This window comes from Corticium candelabrum, chromosome 3 (genome assembly GCF_963422355.1).
Source record: "Corticium candelabrum chromosome 3, ooCorCand1.1, whole genome shotgun sequence".
Classification (NCBI taxonomy): domain Eukaryota; kingdom Metazoa; phylum Porifera; class Homoscleromorpha; order Homosclerophorida; family Plakinidae; genus Corticium; species Corticium candelabrum.
In genome coordinates this window covers 1,884,807-1,904,974 of record NC_085087.1, presented here as the reverse complement: position 1 = coordinate 1,904,974, position 20,168 = coordinate 1,884,807, and the positions used below count along the sequence as shown (strand labels likewise).

Below are 20,168 nucleotides of genomic sequence, written 5' to 3'. Positions count from 1 at the left end.
CATGGGGATCAATGGGGTCTCCTGGATGCCCAAAGGATTTGGGCGTGTTCCTTTTTAAGCATCCTTTAAAGTTTACTCTACTCACAGATACGTCTTGGTCCGCGTAAACGCTGTGCCACAGCGTTGGTTTAGGTTTGGTCCTTAGTTTGATTCCTTTGTCAAGAGAAAATTTGTAGAAGTTATACGAGATCGAACATATCTACTGGCTGCATTGCATGCCATTTGTCTAGGATGGAATAAAAAAGATACCAGAATGGTACAGTACGCTTAAGATTGTTTGACATTTTGAAGGGTCGTCAGCAGTCTATACACACACAATCAATTAATATTGAGGTCACCTGTGCCCTTGCTTGCAACGAGGTATATATCCACTAGAATCAATCTCAACACATTGGTTATATGCAGTGGTGAGTGTGTAGAATGTTGTCGGTTGATATCGATTGCCCGTTCGTCTGCTCCACCGTTTCATGGTAAAAATGTCGTTTGATTTCAATCTCGTAGTAAGAGATCGAAATTAACTTTTACTAGGAGTGCATTCTTGTGCTCAGACGAAACGATCAGAAATCATTTGCACACCCCAATCTAGAAGACCGGCTGAGCGCACGTTTATACCAAATGGCTACAGAATATTCAATACCATACTACTAATTAAATCGTTATCCTGCAAGCAAACTTAAATCTGACTAAAGATCGAATGCAGCCACTCTGCTACTTGTATTGGACATACCTTTGGATCCATCTTTCTGGATGTGCACTGCAAATCGAGTACTACATGGGCGTGACGAGAAAAGACACTAGGAAAGGTGAAAAATATTTGCGAAAAATGTGATCGCCACAAAAGTTGACATACGAGTGTGACAACATGGTTCAAAACTAACTGAAGTCGATGTGCAACAGTAACTTTGCAATATCAACTGACTTGTGACCTTTGCACTAATGTCCACCTCACTTATATACGTTTCTATCATCTTCCCAACGAAGGGACCTGATAGTTTCTGAGGAACATAGCAACTGCAAGTGTGTAAGAGAATTAGCAAATCATTCCACATCCGCACATTGGGGAACCTCCGCCCAAGGCTCCACCCTACAGTGTACAGTAGCTAGGCTCTAGAGTCCACCCTACGTACGACCCCACTCCACGCTACAAAAGACTGTCTTGCAGCATAGCTAGGTAGCTAAGATTACTACACCACATAATAAGGGAACGGAAAAACGTAGACTATCTTTCATTATTATCAGCTACATGGTAACACAGACAATTCTCTGGTATTTACTTCCTGATAGAGAGGAGAGGTCGTTACATTCCCAGCCAATGTGCTATTAGAACCTGTAAGATAGGCTTCTATCACCCATAAACGTCCTCGTACTTCGAGCTACGTGTATGACGTGCCATTTGTGCCATAATTTGCTATTTCCAATACAAAAGAAATAATTCTGCTTTGTACTTTGATTTGATTTTGTCTTAACTAGAATTCGCTTAACTTAAACTAAGGTGGAATTCATTTACACTGTAAGTATTCATTTCTACTTAGTGGACATTTGTACTTTATCTATCTGTGTGAATGCGGATGTACATTTACAGTGTAATAGAAGAGCCGGATTGCGTATTAGCAGTGGCATTCGATGACTGACTTACCCTTTGTTTAACACCTTCACAAGTTCTAATTCAAGTACAAATCCAGGAATATGAATGCTGTACTCTTGAAGAATCAGCTTCCACAGTTGTTCATATCCCAAGGAACAATTGGACAATTTTAGTTCATTCTACATTCTCAATTAAAAGACACTTTTAACTATGCCCTTCACAATTTCTAACACTTTGGCTCCTGGGTAAGTGAGCCTTCTTATTTACAATTCTATCTATACATATACTTCAAAGGGCAACACGCATAGACACACATGCCCACAATATAGACACTGTCACAATCTGTCTCCAAGGAACAAATTTACCAAACTTGTGAACTGTTTAGCTAGGCTACAAGTTTCTGGTCAATAATAGACTCACTGTCATTGAAACACACAAATGCCATCCACACTTGAACATACCAACAGATTCACATTGAAGACACAAGCGAGTTAATGATTGTAGCTTCAACACAAATATTACCTTAAAGATCTGCTGAACCATAAAACTACAAATCGACTTCTTGAAGTCCTGCCAGTCGCAGTATTTGAGATAAAAGAAATGCAAAGTCACGAGTGCGCAATATCAGTTACGTTGCATTCAAAGATAACTAATTCTTGGTATCTATTACGTACTAACTCCATTGTGATACATTGCAACTCTGAAAGACTGCAGTTCAATTGAATCAATACTCTTGTTTGTGTTTACACGGTTGTTTTTGTGGGTTGATTGTCTGATGGCTTGATATCATTACAGACATCCTTTTCAGCAGACACTTGAGCCACATCACTACAAGTATCATCAGCAAGGGATGACAATTCAAGTTCAACTACTGTTTGCTCCAAATTATCGTCCAACAATTGTTCATCACCCACTGAATGTGATTCAGCATGACTAGCAGGCGACTTGCATCTAGCACTAGAATCAACTGTCGTGGAAGAAATTCGATTTGTCTTTGAGCCCTTCGGCTCCATATGCAGAACTTTAGCTATACACTGGACACACAGATCTGAGCCTTGTCGAGCTTCTTTGCTGCCAAGAGTGAAGTTGAGGAAGCCATGAGGAACATTGTCAACAAGGTGAAAACCGACCCACTTCTTCAGCGAACGAAGACGATGTGCAAAAGCAACTGAATCATCCAGAAGTGGATCCAAATGTGCCGCCTACAAAAAAAGTTAAAGACAAAAAAGTTCCAAGTCAGTGGTTGCACTTACAATAAGATGAATGTCAGGAAGTTGAGACAGTAGCTCATCAGAAGCAAGATACGGTGACATGTAGGGATTGTTGGTAATAGGCGGATGGCAGAAAGGAAGAAGGCCATTCAACCTTGTCTGCAATGGATCCTCTGACCTTGATCGCCTTACTGGTTGTTCAGTTCTTGCTTTTTGTTGTTTGACACCAATAACTGGAGTAGAGTGTCTCCTGTCCCACTGCTTGCTAGTTGGACTGGCCACATCTTCAGCCTCTGATCCTATCACCATGCCCTTAAGCCTTGACCAGCCATTGCTGACAGTCTGTTGAGCATAACTGATTTGCACTGCTGCATGGTACCTAAAGCTTTCTTGGAAATCGGCACAAGTTGCTCTTTCTGCCAACTGATCATCATCACTAACAACCTCAAACTCAGTCTCAGTTATTTCAGGTCTTGCAGTCTTGTCTACTGAATCAAGAACTGAATCCTCCAATGAAGGCTTAATGAGATCATCATCATCAGAAACTTCATGCTCTTCATCAGCAATCTCCAAATGTGTATCAAGCCTTGGTGGATCAACTGAAGTCGACATTTGTAATAACTCCTCAACATCACCGATTTGGGCTGACTCTTCCTGACCTGCATATGCTCCCAAGCACTTGATCAAAATACCATGATGAAGGATCGGATCCATTACACTCAGTAGACGAGATGGTGAGACAGAATATCGGATCAAGAAGGGGCCATAAGCAGAGACTATGCCATCTGGAATACGAATGCCATGATCAATTGCTTTCAATGTCATGGCAACAGCAAGATTAGCTCCAGCCGAATCCCCAGCCACGCAGACAAACTTTGCATTGGTGTAGAGACTTTGGTAGTTAGCCAATGACCAAGCATATGCAAAGAAACAGTCATCAAGACCTCGTGGAAATGGATGCTCAGGTGCAAGAGAGTAATCGACAGAAACAATAGTGACACCAAGTTTATGAGCCCAATCACGTAAATAACACTGCAAACCAACAGTAATAATAAACATAACAATATACAACAAGCCCCAATACCAAACAGCAGCCAGCAACAAACAAGACCTAGAATTTTCTTAAACACCTACAGTAATACTAATGCCTTCGAAACAGATATACAAACTGACAAACAGACAGCCAAAAACAGCAGCAAGCTAGTGATGTCATACACAGATGTGCTGTTGTAACTACAATGAAAAACAGCTAGCTAAATTGTTCTTAACATTTAATACCTATGAGTCACCAAAAACAGTCATCATATAAACTGCAGATACTGTACACTGCCAATCTCAAAGCACAAAAACCAATGTGATCGTAGGAGCCAACTGAAGCTTGCAAGTATCAACTTAAGCCAGCTGGTATTTGTATGAGTGGAAGACAAAAAGTGCTATCATATTCGGTAGATTTCTGTAACAATAATAATATTGCACATGAAGTAAGCCCATGACTTGTGTAAGCATAAGCATAAACGACATCAAGGCACCGCCAGGTAATTAATTTAGCACATCAAACAATCAGATTTACCCAATAACATGTTCCATTCTTCAAACCCTACCTGCCACTATTAATTACAATTCTTAAAAAAAAGACCAGTTGTTTTCTTTATGTGAGTACTGAACCAAAATATGACTCAGTACTCACCACTGAGCAGCATGTGCATAGCAGTAAACTATAGAGTAAAGCTGCCACATTGAAATGAAAGCACAATACTGTCTAAGCCAGCAGCTGTCAAAAGTTTTTCTAAAGCCATCACCAGACAGTAAGGGAATTTGCCTGATCACCTTAGAGAGGTTGTTGAAAATTATTGACATCACGAGCATCCAAAGCACACGCTTGGGAAAGGGGTTAGCCCATCTGTACGCTTTATAAAATGTTGATCAGTAGCAAAAACTGGCTCGTGCAAGTTTCTCCATTTTCCGTGGCAGGAAATTGCATCATGCATCGTTCCTGTGCTAGCCACCCACAAGTACGGGATTTGCAAACATGTACAACTGCGGGAGCCTAGTTCAGTTTTTTAGAACAACAGCAGTGCAGCCGTCTACAAAGATCCTAGCTGTATCTACCAAAACTGTCTCAAAATTGTTGTCTCTTCCGTCTACTTGAATGACCGGAAACCTCAAGCTGACATCATTTGAGTGGGTCAACTGGAATGGAGAAAGAACTGTATGAATGCAGAAACATTGAAACACCCGTCAACACTCTAACAGATGAAACCATGGTAATTTTATTAAATAGCGCACCAACAATATTGCATACGCTTTGGGGAGAAGGAGGAGGGCTTCAGAAAGCATGCACTTCGTACGCTCGTACAATTGTTGATAATATGAATGACTCCTTAATCCATTAGCATTTTTGCCATGTTATTCAAACATCTAGCTGTTCCAATTAGTTATTTTCTTTTTGAAGTACTCAGCTTCCTCACACAAAATCATCAAGAAAAGGGCATCGCAACCATCTTCAAAATAACATTCTCAACTACAACAAACTCATCAAAATATGATATGCAGATTACCGTATTACATTTTGTTGCATGCCAGTGTAAGTAAGGTTTACCAAAACTTACAAACTACAAAAACTTATATGAGGCAGTTCTGGTAACTAAGCCGAAAGCCGGTATAAGATAGGTAAGTGGCGAGATGGATAGTACTGGTGAAGGTGAGGTGATAAATATTAACATTGCGGACGGAATTCATGATGGCAGAGCCGGATGGCACTTTCGAGAGGTAGGAGAGAGACACGATTGTCGTGGTAGAGCATCAAACAACCATTGGAGTCTAACACTTGGAAGAAAATCATATAACATTGCCACGAAACTGCACATACCTTGAAGCAGTTGATTGAACCTGCATTTTGCTGCATGTCGGTAAACCCCCGAAGTATACCAGCACCCTGGTTAACTTCAGCGTATACCAGCATGCGGCAAAATGTGGGATAATACAGTAAATGACCACACGAATCCCAGAAATAAAAAGAACCAAACACCAACCATTGCCATATTGCAAATCTCTCACCACCTAACAAGCCAACAATAGCGTCTAAAGCTAGCTGGATTACAAGCGAGGAAACAGAGATCATAAAATTGCAGTGATGTGTGTCTGTCCTAATTGAATAAATTCACATCACCTAACCTAGGCTCAAGTGTCCAGTCGGTCATCTTCCCGTGTGGAAGAGAAAGACTGGATGGAGACATTCGCCACTCAAACAAACCGCCGACTCTCTATCCTCCAATCAGAGTGCCATTCAATGCTTGTGTATCCTCGATAGGGATGCACGATGTTATTGGCTCATTGTTAATGTAATTCGCTCTGATGCAAGTGCCTGTAGTTTCACACATGCCATCCAAGTCTACAAACAACAGGCCGACGCTACCAAGCTCCTCTCGTTGTCTCTCTCATTCTAAAAGCGCTAGACTCAAACCTTACCACAGAGGCCAACCAAAGGTCAACCGCAACGTACGTAAATCATAACTCTGCACGTCGCCATGAGTTAAGTGCAAATACCACGCTTTGTAGATGGTCTACTCATTCAATACATGCAATGTATGACACCCTGAGTGACCAGAAGTTGTTTTGCCTGTGCTGCCTATTCCTCGAAGTAAGAAAAGGAAGACAAAGGAGAAGACGACATGTAGTTGTACCTCACACGCTAACAAAATGTGACATCAGACGATAAAAGCAATTGACTAATCAGTTACAAATGCATTAGTAGAACGCCAATAGCAATGGGCATTGCTATCAACAATTATTGTGAATGCACATGCATGCACAAACACTAACCAATCGTGTAAAATCCTGATTGGAGGATAGAGAGTCGGTGGTTTACTTTGAGTGGTGAATGTCTCCAGCCGGTCTTTCTCCTCCGTGGGGGAGGAAGTGACTGGCTGGACACTCAAGCCTACACTTAACCAAACCCTGCAGACACTTCACCAACTAACGGATAGAATGACAATGCACAAATATTTGAAATAAATGGACAACATACAGTAGCAAAAATTAAATTACAAATGTTGGTAACCACATCATGATCTACCCTGTTTCTACTTACCTCATGTGACTTTGATGATTGTGCAACAAATCCTCCACCATGAAAATGTACAAGCAATCCATCACTATTAGTTGATAACAACCTCTTTCTACCCAACTGGTCTTTCTCCTAAATACAGCAAGTGTAAACTCCAATCTCCAACCAAAGCCTCTTCATTTCTGACCTTTGCTCTGTGCACCTTATGCACAATCACTCTCACACATACAGGTTGCGATTTACCTTCACCGTCCACCGGTGGACTGATCACAACTTCTTCACTTGAATTGTCCCGATGAAGCAATGAAACACTCTGCACAGGCAATGACACTACTTTGTTGACAACAAGAGATGGACCCATAATCCTTGGAAATTGCTGTCAAAACATGAGTGCACACAATAAACTGATTGAATCACAAAATCCAAATTCACTTTACACATTAAGCTATAACAACATTTTCGGTACAATTATCTTACTAACACACAGTAATAAACAAACAAAATTAACTCTTTACAGCATCTGCCTGACAGGTAGGTGGCTTAACATATCAGTTTCCCAAACCACCTTGCAGTTGCATCCTGCATGTAGCTATAGATACCATTAGGCCAGTATTACTTAGTAACTACTGGTTTTTCACATGCTAATAAAACTAGGCAAATGCCACTCACTCTTCTCAACTACAATGTCATCATACAAAGTCACTTACAGACCTTGTTCCAGCTGCCTTGGAAAACCAAAACGCATTTCATTTCAGGTTTGCAGCTGAGAATTCTATCTAGGTTGCTGATAGCTGTCTGCCACCCAGTCACTCAGTCATTCCCATTCTGTTACTGTCTCTTTCATGCGCCGCTGCTTTGCAGCCAGGGTCTAATGCACACAACAAGACAGCTCAAATGAAGAAATAGAGCAATCACTTCCAGTCATCACAGCTTCTCCTTTGTTGTCTTGCAGTGGTGCAGAAGAAAGTCACCAAGGTGAATAGCATACCTTGCTAATATGGGTGAAACATGAGAACAGAGCTAGTGTTAGACTTTTTCAAACAATCTCCATGGGTATATGGGTCCATCAAAGCTGTTCCCTCAAGTGACAGAGATCAGACAATAATTATTTGACACCTATAGCTCCACACAAATCAGTGGCTGACAAATATGTTTTTCACATGCTGGGTAGGCATCACATACCCAGGCAGGCCCATGCGCTAAAATACACAGCGTTGTTTCACATACTTTAAAGGAGCATTCCGGAGATATGCGCTAGGCTGCTGGCTCCGCCTTCACTCACTAATGGGAAATCCATACTAACCAAGTTGGGTATCTGGGCGCTATCTCAGAGCAAGCCCGACAGATGTACGTTAAGAATGTTTCATAACTGAAAAACTGAAGAGGCCGTTTCAAGAATTTCGTCCGCCAATTGATGACTATCAATAACGTCATCACGTTCCCGGAAATGGTCTCTCTGTTGTTTCCATTGCTCCAAGAATGGTGGAAACCACAGTGCTACTTTCAGGCTGTCTAAGACTGACCTTTTCGTGCGATTTATTTCCGTCTGGCAATATGCAAAACAATAGACATTTTGTGAGATTCTTTGGCGTTAAAGACAATGGACGTTGTCGTCGATTGTTTTCTAACAGTATACGAGGCACTCATCCCTAAACGGAAACACTTTCTGCGAACTCCCTCAATCAGAGGACCTCGCTCGCTATTTCGACTGCATCCTACGGTGCACACTACAGCTGCGCAGTTCTCAGGAGTGTTCCTTAACCATTCTGAAATAACAACAATAATAATAATAATAATAAAGCAAACGGTCAGTTGACGATGACGTTCAGTGCTTTCCTGGTGGTCATTGATATCCACTGGGCGTGCTGTCCCAATGTTCATGGTTACCGTAATGCCTGCAATCTATATCAAATTGGCTAGTCATTGATCGCCGTATGGACTGCACGGAAACATGTACCCTGCTGGGCTCACCTGCCGGGTTGGTGGGTGCCCAGATGGGGTAAAGACCCCACTTGCTCATTATGGAGGGACATAACAACACAAAGGATTTCCTTGCTTTGCATTTTGAAACAGCTGTTTTACTACTTCAAGCCATTCACTCTGCCGACTGGTTTACTCAATAAGCGCTTTCACACACAAAGTTAGCTCAGGTTAAGATAACTTGGGTAGAGTTATGATAACCCTACTCCAACCAACTTCAGTCCACACACAAAACACGGGTAATTAGATGCAGAAGATCTACTAGTAGAACAATACATAGATTGCTTAAAGTTGGTGCCTGAGAATAAAAAAAATTGTAATGCCGATAGCGAAACACGAAAAGAAGAAGCCATTTGTACCTTAGTACGATCAATGTCTAAGGCTTACATATATTAGGGTGTGTCTTTGCTGCAGGATGTAGGTGGGAAAAGTCTGGCTACGCAAGACTACTCTAACCCACTTTACCCTTCAACTCCCTGTCAATAGCGAGCATTAATTACTATTTAGCACGTTTGGTCAAGTGTTTATAATAATTAAATTTTAATTACCTACAATTACCTTTACTCCGCCTCCGTTTAGTACCGATTTCCATTTGCCGTCTTTCCAAAATTGAGCCCGCTTTCGCTCGACAAACTATAGTTCAAAAGAATCGTTAATAAATTCTCTTTCGAATGAGCCTACTTTGAGCCATCTACGTGATCGCAATCGCCAGATATCGCATGTTTTGATAACGTCACACTACGACCATATCTGACCACGTGACTTTGCCATCTTCCTGAGCTTCGTCACAATTTTTCTGACGCGCTGCATGCGCTCTGACCTTACTTTGTTCTTCGTTGTGATTTTTCCAAGACTTTGGAGGCAAAAACAACATATTCAGACGTTTCTAACGTGTTTTTTGCTTCGTACGATCATTTGAGGCCGATGCAACAAAGAACGAATGAGATATTCCGTTTGTGAAGACAATGACAAGCCACCCTGTAGGTATATCATTTGGATATGTAAACATTTCGTTTTTCGTGATATCTTTTCAGTAAGAGTTTCAGTGACGGTTCTCCAGGTTTGACCGTTAGCAGTTGGGGAGAATTTGAGTTATGCCCATAGTAACGGTACGTTCTCTGTTGCTATGGCTATGTACCCGTATGTTTTGGTTACAGAATGCAGTCTAGAACAATCATTCAAATTGTTTTATAATATTCTATATGTTTATTAGCTCTCCAGATGACGATGCAATGCACCAGAAAGCAGATCTTCTCGATGATGAAGACAGCGGAGACTCAATTAGTGTAGCGTAGACAGGAAGTAGCCATGAACGTATTACAGGAAGTACCCATGAACCCCAAGTCTTAACCAAAAATTAATTAACTTAGGTTTACTAAAACTTGCATTCACACAACTGGGATAATTGGAGTCTAAGCCAAATTTAAACCCTATGTATGAAGCGCTCAATATAATGGTTATGAGAGACATCCATTTTGATACAACTGCAAGTATGAAAGACCCTACGCTGTACTCCAGAATGCAGTTTAAGCACATGGCACATGGCAAACGTTTGCTTTGAAATAGATATTCTCTCAAGTCTAAAATAGTCAAAACACAAACAACTACAATGCACCACTAACTAAAATCTTTACTAGTATAACTTAAATTTATAGAACCAATGGACAATACTTAAGATGTAAAAAAACAAACATTCTACCGTATTTCCGCACATTTAGCTGCATGCCAGTGTAAACCGGGGTATACCGGCCTGCAGGAGAAAGAGAGGTGATTTGACCAGCCTCCCTATAGACTGGACCCATAGATCCATGCTGCATCCATTCTTACATATTAATTGAACTAACACAAATAAACACTAAAACATACACTATTTCAGCTAGATGTAGTATATAATCAACCCTATAATGTTTGATTTTCTGTCTTCATCCTCCTCCTCTTCATTGTCTTCCTCTCTTCCTTACCTGTCAGCCCTGTATGTTCTTCTGCTTGTTCAAACCTAATCCTGTAAGCACTGACGAGACACTCCAAATTTTTTTCCTCCGAGCTCGTCGTACTTGCATATTACCGCTAGCGGTTTCGATTGTGTATGATCTTCTGCCACACGGCAAAGATCCATTCTCAATACCTTCTGGCTGTTCAACTTTTCTCTTCTAGCTGGGCTTCGGGGAAGCTAGCCGTGTGCAGTAGAATTACCACGCATGTGTAGTTGCTCCCTCACCATTACTGGCGCTCCCTCGCACTATACCGGCATGCTGGTATCATTACCAGAGTCTGACAAGCAAGTTTCTGGTAATCCCTGCTTATACCGGCAGGCAGCTAAATGCGCGGAAATATGGTATCTAACTACAACATGCACAACAAATAACAACAAGACTCACATTAATAACAGCTGCATCCGTGAGAGACCAAAAAGCCTTCGCAAACTGAAGATCACAGTGAGTCGTAAGATCCACCACTGTCTCAGCTCTTCGCTTGGCATTCCCAATATACTTCCACGAGTTTGTGACTAATGATGCTGCCAGTCTGACAAATCCATGATCAGCACCATGTTTCTTAAATCCGTCTCCATAAGCAGCCATTGCAATAGAAATAGTCTGTAGCAGTGGCCTCATAGATGCACAGTACTACAGAAACAAGAACAAACATGAATGTAAATCCAGTATGCATGTCTCTATGAGTACATGTGTACCTATGTAAGCAAGAAATATATGCATGTATGTGCATGGCATTTGAGGTGACTTGCATTATTAAAATTACCTAGGACCTTACAATCATAAGCTTACTTATTACTCAAGGCCCGGATATCCAGGCTAAGGGTATAGTAGCCGTCCGAGGTGCAACCGTACGACCATATTTATATTCGATTAGCGCAGATGCAAATGAAGCTATTTCGACCAATAGACGAGAAGTGGTGTCATTACCGACCAATAGACAAACGTGATGTCATCATAAGGCTCCACCTCTCTTTGTTCGGTAGCTGCTAACGAGAATTCAGCCATCAGGCATCCATCCTGTACATGGTGTTTAATCCTTTGCTTTACATAAGGGTTTAGTACATAGAAACAATGTCTAGTCTACATTTGCACAAGCAAGTTTTCCCACCACCAACCAGGTGGCGATTCAAGCGCAATGGGTACATGTAGCTGTATCTGACTTGTAACATTTTGCTTGTTCCACAATGTTTCTGCATAGTGGTTCTGCAGTATGACAGCTTGAAGTTTCGGTACGTGGCTGAGCGGCCGTAGTGTTGCTGCAAAAATCACTAGTGTCGTCTTCACCAGAAATTTGGCGATCCACTGAAATTCGCGAACGGGAACGTGTATGCATTGTCCATGACAGCGTGTCTGTTTGTCGGACGAAGTAACTGACCTGTAAGTATGCAAGTCTGGAGAAGCTTTGCACTTTGTTTAGCTAAACAAATGCATTGGAAACCTTAGCTGAGACGAGTGGATTGGGCTAAAACCTCAGTATGCAAAACACTATCACGTGTCGAGATATGTGATTACATACACCAGCCGAGAGTTTAGCACTGTAATGTGCTTCTCTATTCATTATTGAAAGCAATCACAAATGCAGTTTCATTACGCAAAAATTTACTCAGCACTGCCTCTCTCAAAATCGAAGCATAAATGAGTACGCGTAGCTAGAAAAGACCAAGAGTGTGATCAAATTGCTACTAGCCTAATCATAGTTAGACTAATTGTGATTAGCACAGGTTTAGAGAAAGGTGTTCACACCGCCAAACATGATTTGTGAGCCATGTGCGGCACGAGGTAGTGTCTAGATTAAAACATCACAGCACGTGCACCATGCGATACTGCCATATCCAGAATCTATGTACAAAGAAGATGTTGGAAGCTCATAGACAATATTTGGGGGCGGAGCTTCTAGAGCATGCACAATCTCGAGGGTAACATGCACCTTTCGCCGATCTCGCTGTACACAAAGTCTACATTTCCGGGTCTGTTTCTGAACCGTAGATCATCTTGCCATTGACTAGGCTTTGTAAGTAAGTTCACTACTTACCATTTCGTGCATCTTGTGAGTGTCTTTGCCTGCATAGAGACGCGTAGGAAGCCCTTTCTTGAGTGCGGCTTCTCGAGGGTAAGAGACTGCTGTTCAAGTTGAAGTCGCCTGATTCACACTCTGAACAGATGCACGTGGAGTAGAAAGACAGACTACTCATTGCTTAGCGATGGAAGTTTTGTCAGATGAAGATTTTGTGGTAGGGAAACCCATTCAGGGTAACCGAACGTGATGCACTGTCACTGTCTGTGTGACTGAAAACTAGGACTACTTTTCCCCCATCTAGCAAACTACTTGAACTGTGGAACTGTGAAACTATGTATCTTGTCGAACTAGAGTCAGCAAGAGTTCGAGTAGCCTATCCAACTCGTCATGGAAGGCGGTGAGCTCATGAGCTTACACATCACTTGATGTACCTTGGCCTGATTTTTTGTTTGCTATACAGAGAAATTATCTTCGCTGCTTTCAGTCAAATTCCACACTGTATCAAGCACATTTCTCTACACAAAACCTGTAAAACTTGATTTCATCATTTGGCAGTGTGTGTTGAGTGAGAATGCCTTTCCTTGCAACTCAGACTCTGCAGATGCAAGGTCTTGCTCGACAACTCTAAACTTGTTTCAAAGTTCCACTATTTCATTTGCTTGCTGTTCAAGTGTCCGACGTAAGCCATCAGCTTCTGTGCCTCAGTGACATTTTTGACAATTAATATCTTCATTTTGAGATCACTACTATCTACACATGTCTTGATCAACTGCAGATGAGGTGGAACAGCCTCTGCTTTCTGATTTAGACATTACAGATATGGAATAATGCGTATGTGTTGTGTTACTTTAGACATAACTGTTGCTGGGACTTGTAGACTGGCAGTGCTAATTGTAAACAGACTACAGAGTACGTGTACTGTACTCTGATCCGCGCCAGTGTACTTATCGAGTGCAAGTTATCACAGTAAGAACTTCAACTTGGCCAATCACATACCGTATTCGCCCGTAATAGCACCCTGGGCGTATAGAAAAGAAAGACTTTTTCTGGGCATATACTAGGGCATGGGCGTTATTTTGGTCCTAAGCATATATACTTGAAGACAGAAATACCACAAATGCTTGCAATTATCCATTTGCAAGATCAAAGGTACTGGTATCCATACAGCATCAACATACACGCAGAACTAAACACTATACACACGTCGTCGGCCTGAAGCCCGTCAAGAGCATCAGGGTCGGTAATTGCAACGAAGACATGAGTCTAGCAGTAAGTACTTTCACTCAACACTGACACCAGCTTATCAAACGCACACAGACGGAGGCGAATGCGGACCCCATTTTGTTTTGTCTGCACATGCGTATCCTGGGTTTATACTTGGACATGGGCATATAGTTGGGCATAGGCGTTTTTTCGAGCTGAAAGTCCTGATTTGTCGCACATGGGCGTATATACAGGCATGGGCGTTATTTCAGTATGGCCGTTATTATGGGCGAATATGGTATATACAGAAGCAAGCTAGACCGCCCAGAAACAATGTGGAATGCCTACATGTCTGGTTACCCGAAATGGGTTCCCAGGTGGCATGATTTCACTCGCCAAAACTAATCCATCTCTAGGAAATGAGTAGTCTGTGCTTCCACTCCACGTGTATCTGTTCAGAATGTGAATCAGGCGACTTCAGCTTGAACAGCAGTCTCTTTACCCTCGAGAAGCCATACTCAAGAAATGGCTTCCTACACGTCTCTAAGCAGGCAAAGTCTCTCACAAGATGCACGAATGGTAAGTAGTGAACTTACTTACAAAGCCTAGTCAATGGCAAGATGATCTACGGTTCAGAAGCAGACCCGGAAACAAGGACTTTGTGTACAGCAAGATCGGCAAAAGGTGGGTGTTACCCTCAAGATTGCGCATGCTCTAGAAGCTCCGCCCCCAATATCGTCTATTTGTCGATGACAGGGAAGATAATTCTGCTTACAGAGGTAAAAAACATAGAGCTAACAAACATAGAGCACATGCAACATAGAACAGAGAAACAGCACCAAAAGTGAAGCCTGCATACCTGCCATCACGTGCTACAACTAATATGTACGCTACACGCTTTAGAATGACATTAAACTAATCATGATTGGACACATTGTGAACAGCCAAATTTACTGCAATAACAAGTAATCATGATTAGGCCCGGAGTGAACAAGCCCCAAGACAGCTGACTTCGTGGCAAAACTAACAACTTTCCAAGTTACACCATTATTAGTGTTCCTAGATGGCTCTAACCCAGCTCCACAAATATATTAAGCACAAGCAAAAATGTTATAGTACACATAAACACAATTGAATAGAAACTTAATGACCATAATAAAGAGTATGTCTAATATAGTTTACGCATATATAAATTTGCAGTGCACTTTACTAATAAACAATGAATAGTAACTAAAGCTGTGTTTTCACCTCACTTTCACAGCCATGAAACCTCTTAAAGACTGTAATCAAGTTTAAGAGTATTACAGATCTTGGTGTCGTTTTCTTTCAAGCAAATTATATAAAGCAATGGTCGTTTCATGTGATCACAAACTCTAAACAGTCTGTAATTGTCAAAGTAACAAGATTTATCACATGAAACATGGATGTTGCTGTTGGATGTCATTCAATGTCATGTTTGCATATAATGGTAGTGAGTCAAGAAAACGATCACTTTTCCGTTAGCGGTTGCAAACTGTAAACAAGTATGTTTGCCTATTTTCAACAAGACTTAGTAACTGCAGACACGAATTAGGCTGCATGCTCTGGTGAATAACTCTCATGAAAGTTAGGAGCGTGATCTCTCAACAGAAGTTTGTGACCTCAAACATCAAAGCAACCCAGCCCATATTCTTCTCATACTGATATACTCCTACAAAATTTTCAGACACATCCACTTATATCAATCAATCGGACATTGACTGGTCATCAGAAACGATATCTAAAAAAACAGCAGTAAGTAACCTCAGACATTGAGAAGACCCATCCTACTTCATCCTATTTACGTCTACGACATATTTAAAGCCAATCCATCCATTAGTCTAGCCATTCACATTGAGAAGACATTGACTACAACATCAAAATGGCCACCAACATTGTGGGGGTGCCTGTGGGCTTGCATATGCATGTGTGTGGCATTTGTACCTCAATCATAACACCTATCAGGTGAAATTCAAAACTAGCTAAATTAGACCTGGATAGACTATACTGTAAACCCGGAAATATTTGCGTGTTTAAATTTTCGCATTCTTTTCATCAGAGACCATTTCGTGGGTTAAAATTTTCGCTGTTTGATGCATGTCACATGGTTCTATGCATCACGTGGTCCACTTATGGCGCTGCTGAACTGGTTACGTAAAGCGGGGGATGTAGAGAGAAGACCGCGGGGGATGTAGAGAGAAGACCGTGTCTTCCGCAACCCACTGACATTCCCGGTCTACCTTCTACAACAGTAAAGGCTGCAAAATATTGTGTGTCGCTTCAAGAAGGTCCCCCTACGAGGGCTGACCGCAAGCAAAAAAGAGAGAGTGAGTACTACGTGTACAGTGCCTCGGAACGATTGAGCATCGCTCGTTATGCAAGCGATCATGGAGTTGCACGAGCAGCCAGACACGTCAGTAGTGTACTGAGCCATCCAGTGAACAAAAGTACGATTCGTTCAATGCAGAAAAAATACCTCCAGAAGATTAATTAAACAACAATCAGGTGAAGTTCCACTTGTCTCTCTTCCAAGACAGAAACATGGACGTCCATTATTGATTGGTGATACATTGGATCACATGATACGGAATTACATTTTGAAACTTCGAGAAGCAGGCGGTGTAGTCAGTGTACCCATAGTGATAGCAGCTGCTCGTGGGATCATCGCCCACGAAAGAAAGGACATGCTGAGTGAGTTTGGAGGTTCTTTTATTCCAACGAAGAAGTGGGCTCGTCGTATGCTAGACAGGATGGGTTTTACCAAATGGAAGGGAACCAAGGCTGCCAAAAGAAATCTGGTGACCTTCCTGAGATAAAACAAAATTTTGTTTTTAAGTTTCTAGATGTAGTGAGTAAGCATCAAATCCCAGCAGATATGGTTGTGAATTGGGACCAAACTGGAGTCCGCATGGTCCCTTCTGGTAACTGGACTATGGAAAAAGAAAGGGTCCTGTCAGGTTGCTATTGCAGGTTTGGATGATAAACGAGAAATTACGGTATTGCTTGCAGTCAACATGTTCGGTGAAACCCTACCCAGTCAAGTGATTTACCAAGGTACCACTGATCGTTGTCATGCCAGATATGACTTTCCTGATTCTTGGAACATAACTCATACTGCTTCCCATTGGTCAACAGAAAGCACCATTTTAGAATACCTAGAGAAGTGGTCGACCCATACTTTGTCCTGAAAAGACAGGAATTAGGACTGCCCGAGAAGAACCATGGCTAGTTGATTGTTGATGTTTTTAAAGCCCATCGAACAGACGCTGTACGAAATTCCTAGATGCAAGGTACATTTCTGTGTTGCATGTGCCAGCGTGCTACACAGACAACTTGCAGCCATTAGATTTGACTGTCAATAAGTCATTTAATTAATTAAAGAAGACTTACGGCAGTCATTTCAAAACTGGTGTGGCGATCAGGTCAGACAACAGCTAGACAGGGATACTTCTATTTGCGACATTACTGTAGACCTCAGATTGTCATCTATTAAGAATTTGCATGCTGGCTGGATTGTACACGCTTATAAGGCAATATCTGAGCGTCCTAGGCTCATCAGAACTAGGTTTTCTCAGGTTGGTCTATGCATGCCCTTGCCCCTTCCTTGTATTGCTTCAGCAAAACACTCAGTGTCTGTTACTACTCCTTCGCTGTCCAAGAAAAGTCCTATGACCAGTGCACAGATGACCTTTGCAATGATGCCTCTGTTGCATTGATTGTAGAATACTTCAAGTCAGTTATTTCTTATGTATTACCATCACAATTCTGCCAGTCAAGGTTGAATGGGCAAAATGGCAGCAATGCTTGCACAGTTATATCTATTTGTGTAGCTACCCAGATTATGCTAGATTGTGTGCAAGTACCCCATAGTGGTACTGTAGAACCATCACAACAGACCATCAGAGCTTTCGTTGCATGTATTGAAGAAGGCAACAAGCGTTATGATAGTGCTGGGTGCAGAGGCTTTTTGACCGTTTACGGTGCAATAGAGAGTGCCTGTTCAGATATGAACGTGACAATTGCCAGAGGAGAAGATTTTGGCATGTGGGATTATGGCCAGTTCAAACAAGATCTGCTGACTATCAGAGACAGAGCTGTTGGAGCAGGCACAGTCCATACCAGTGTACTTGTAATGTCAAGTCACTTTTCAGTCGCAATTGCATTCGATCCTCGCAAGTTGTGTCTTGCTGTGTTTGACAGCCACTCTCATCATGACAGTGGTATGAAGCTTGGTGCCTCCATAGCTGTAGCTTCATTAGATGACATTGGTATTCTGCACATGGCAGAGTTTCTTGATTTTGCTCTCAATGGAAATGGCTTAGCAAATGGAACTATGAAGGGTGCAGACATTATCTTGATTCAGTAGTTTGAGTAGAGTACTAACAGCAGTGCAGTTTGATTCAATTGTGTTGTGTTACTAGCTAGTACAGTAGTACTTCTACAGTGTACAGTACTATCAGTATAAAGTTTGATACTAGTGAACAGTATCCCTTATACGGGACTTTGCACGGGGATGCCACATGAGGAATGGGCCGCGCCTTCATAAATTTTCGCGTCGTGTTTATTTTTGTGGAAAAAACTTCAGCTGCGAAAATAGCGAAAATTTCCACGTTTACAGTATACGGAAATGCCTTCCTCAAAAAGAAATTATAGTCTAGTGTCTGATTTGCCATTAATTAATTTCATTAGTCAATTGTCTGGATACTCTTCCTTTTCATATCAATGACCACTTAATGAGTCTTTGTGATCCTATGCACCTACCATAGGCACATTCGATTTGGCTCCTCCAACCTCTTCCACAAGAGGCCCCATGTACACATCCCTCTTCCAACTCTGCTGCTGGTTGGAAGACCAGAGCTGGAAGATGTTGGAAGAGGGGCGTGCTCTCCCAAACTCTTCCGAAAGAGACTGAAAGAGCCTAACCAAAAGCACCCCAAGTGTAATTTCTTAAAATTAAAAATTATAATCATCTGACACCTTAGTTCCAGTAAGATTAATTATTAAATATCAGCTTTTGATTGCTATATTACAGTCTTTATGTCAATTCACCACTGTGCTGGTTAATATAATCAAAAGATTAATTAATATAATGCTAAGAAAATTACTGTTTTCCTGTATCTAAAATAACAAAATGTTTCCAACCTGGAAACCAAGGCAGCTCCCATAGAACGGCAAACGTGGCAGACTCTCCACGTTCCATCCGACGTCCTTATCCAACGCATCTTCGTCCGGGAACACACTCGTTTCCGGTCTGCAACCTTCAAGTAGGTGTGCCGCCATCAGCAGCAGTCGTGACAGACATTTCAACACTTCTGTGTACGAACTAATCTCTTCAAACGCGCTGGAAGACGAAAATGTCGCCCTGTCTCTCTTCTTGCTACAACGTTGAGACAGACGAACGAGTTTTGTAAGGCAGCGACTAGTGACGGTCAATAGGCTTCGAAAACCGTTTCCTTTCGTCTCCGGACTAAAGTCATAGTCTTTCACATGAGGAGTAATCTGTTGACAGAGCAGTTCGACGCCGGCTAACGACGCTGTGATGTGTTGAAATGTCTCTAATCCTCGATCTGCTTTCTCTTTCGGACACCCGTCGTAATAATCGGCGTTGTTTGTCGAGAGTTGCTTGAGATCCTCGATGCTCTGAAATAAATCGGCGAAATCTTCGACATTTAGATGTTCAAAGTCGCCGTGGCATGACGTCGCCATGTCGGAAGGAATCACCTGACGTACGGGCTGTAGCGTACGGGAGATCACAAACCGCGAAATTGTGGGAATTGATCTCAGCATAACGTACGGTCTAGCGGATCGACAAACAATTCAGTGAAGTTTTTCAGTAGGTTGACGCAAACCAAAGTTTTCACACAAACTTCTGGCGATGGATATCAATGCCCGTCACAATCTTGTCAATCTGAGTAGGGTGGCTCGTGTTGTACAGGTAGCTACACAACTGCGCTCCATCCGTTTAGGTATGGATACAGTATCAGTTGAAAAGACGTAGAGCACTGAGACTGACAATGACTAGCGCTAGACTAGAACTTGAGTAGTCTAGTAACTCATTCAATGTGTCTAACACTTCCTGTCTTTACCACGTACC

The 20,168-nt window shown here is 41.9% G+C and overlaps 1 protein-coding gene across 1 annotated transcript; it reads right to left on the bottom strand.

Annotated features, from left to right (window-relative positions):
* Positions 1-1,884: 1,884 nt before the first annotated feature.
* On the bottom strand, positions 1,885-19,927 carry LOC134176753 (hormone-sensitive lipase-like). Its single transcript, XM_062643413.1, has 6 exons — positions 19,217-19,927; positions 11,221-11,466; positions 7,050-7,238; positions 6,887-6,994; positions 2,839-3,828; positions 1,885-2,787 (listed from the first exon to the last, which is right to left on the bottom strand). The coding sequence occupies exons 1-6, from the start codon at positions 19,859-19,861 to the stop codon at positions 2,329-2,331; spliced, it is 2,637 nt and encodes an 878-aa protein (XP_062499397.1). The 5' UTR covers positions 19,862-19,927; the 3' UTR covers positions 1,885-2,328.
* Between the last annotated feature and the right edge of the window lie 241 nt (positions 19,928-20,168).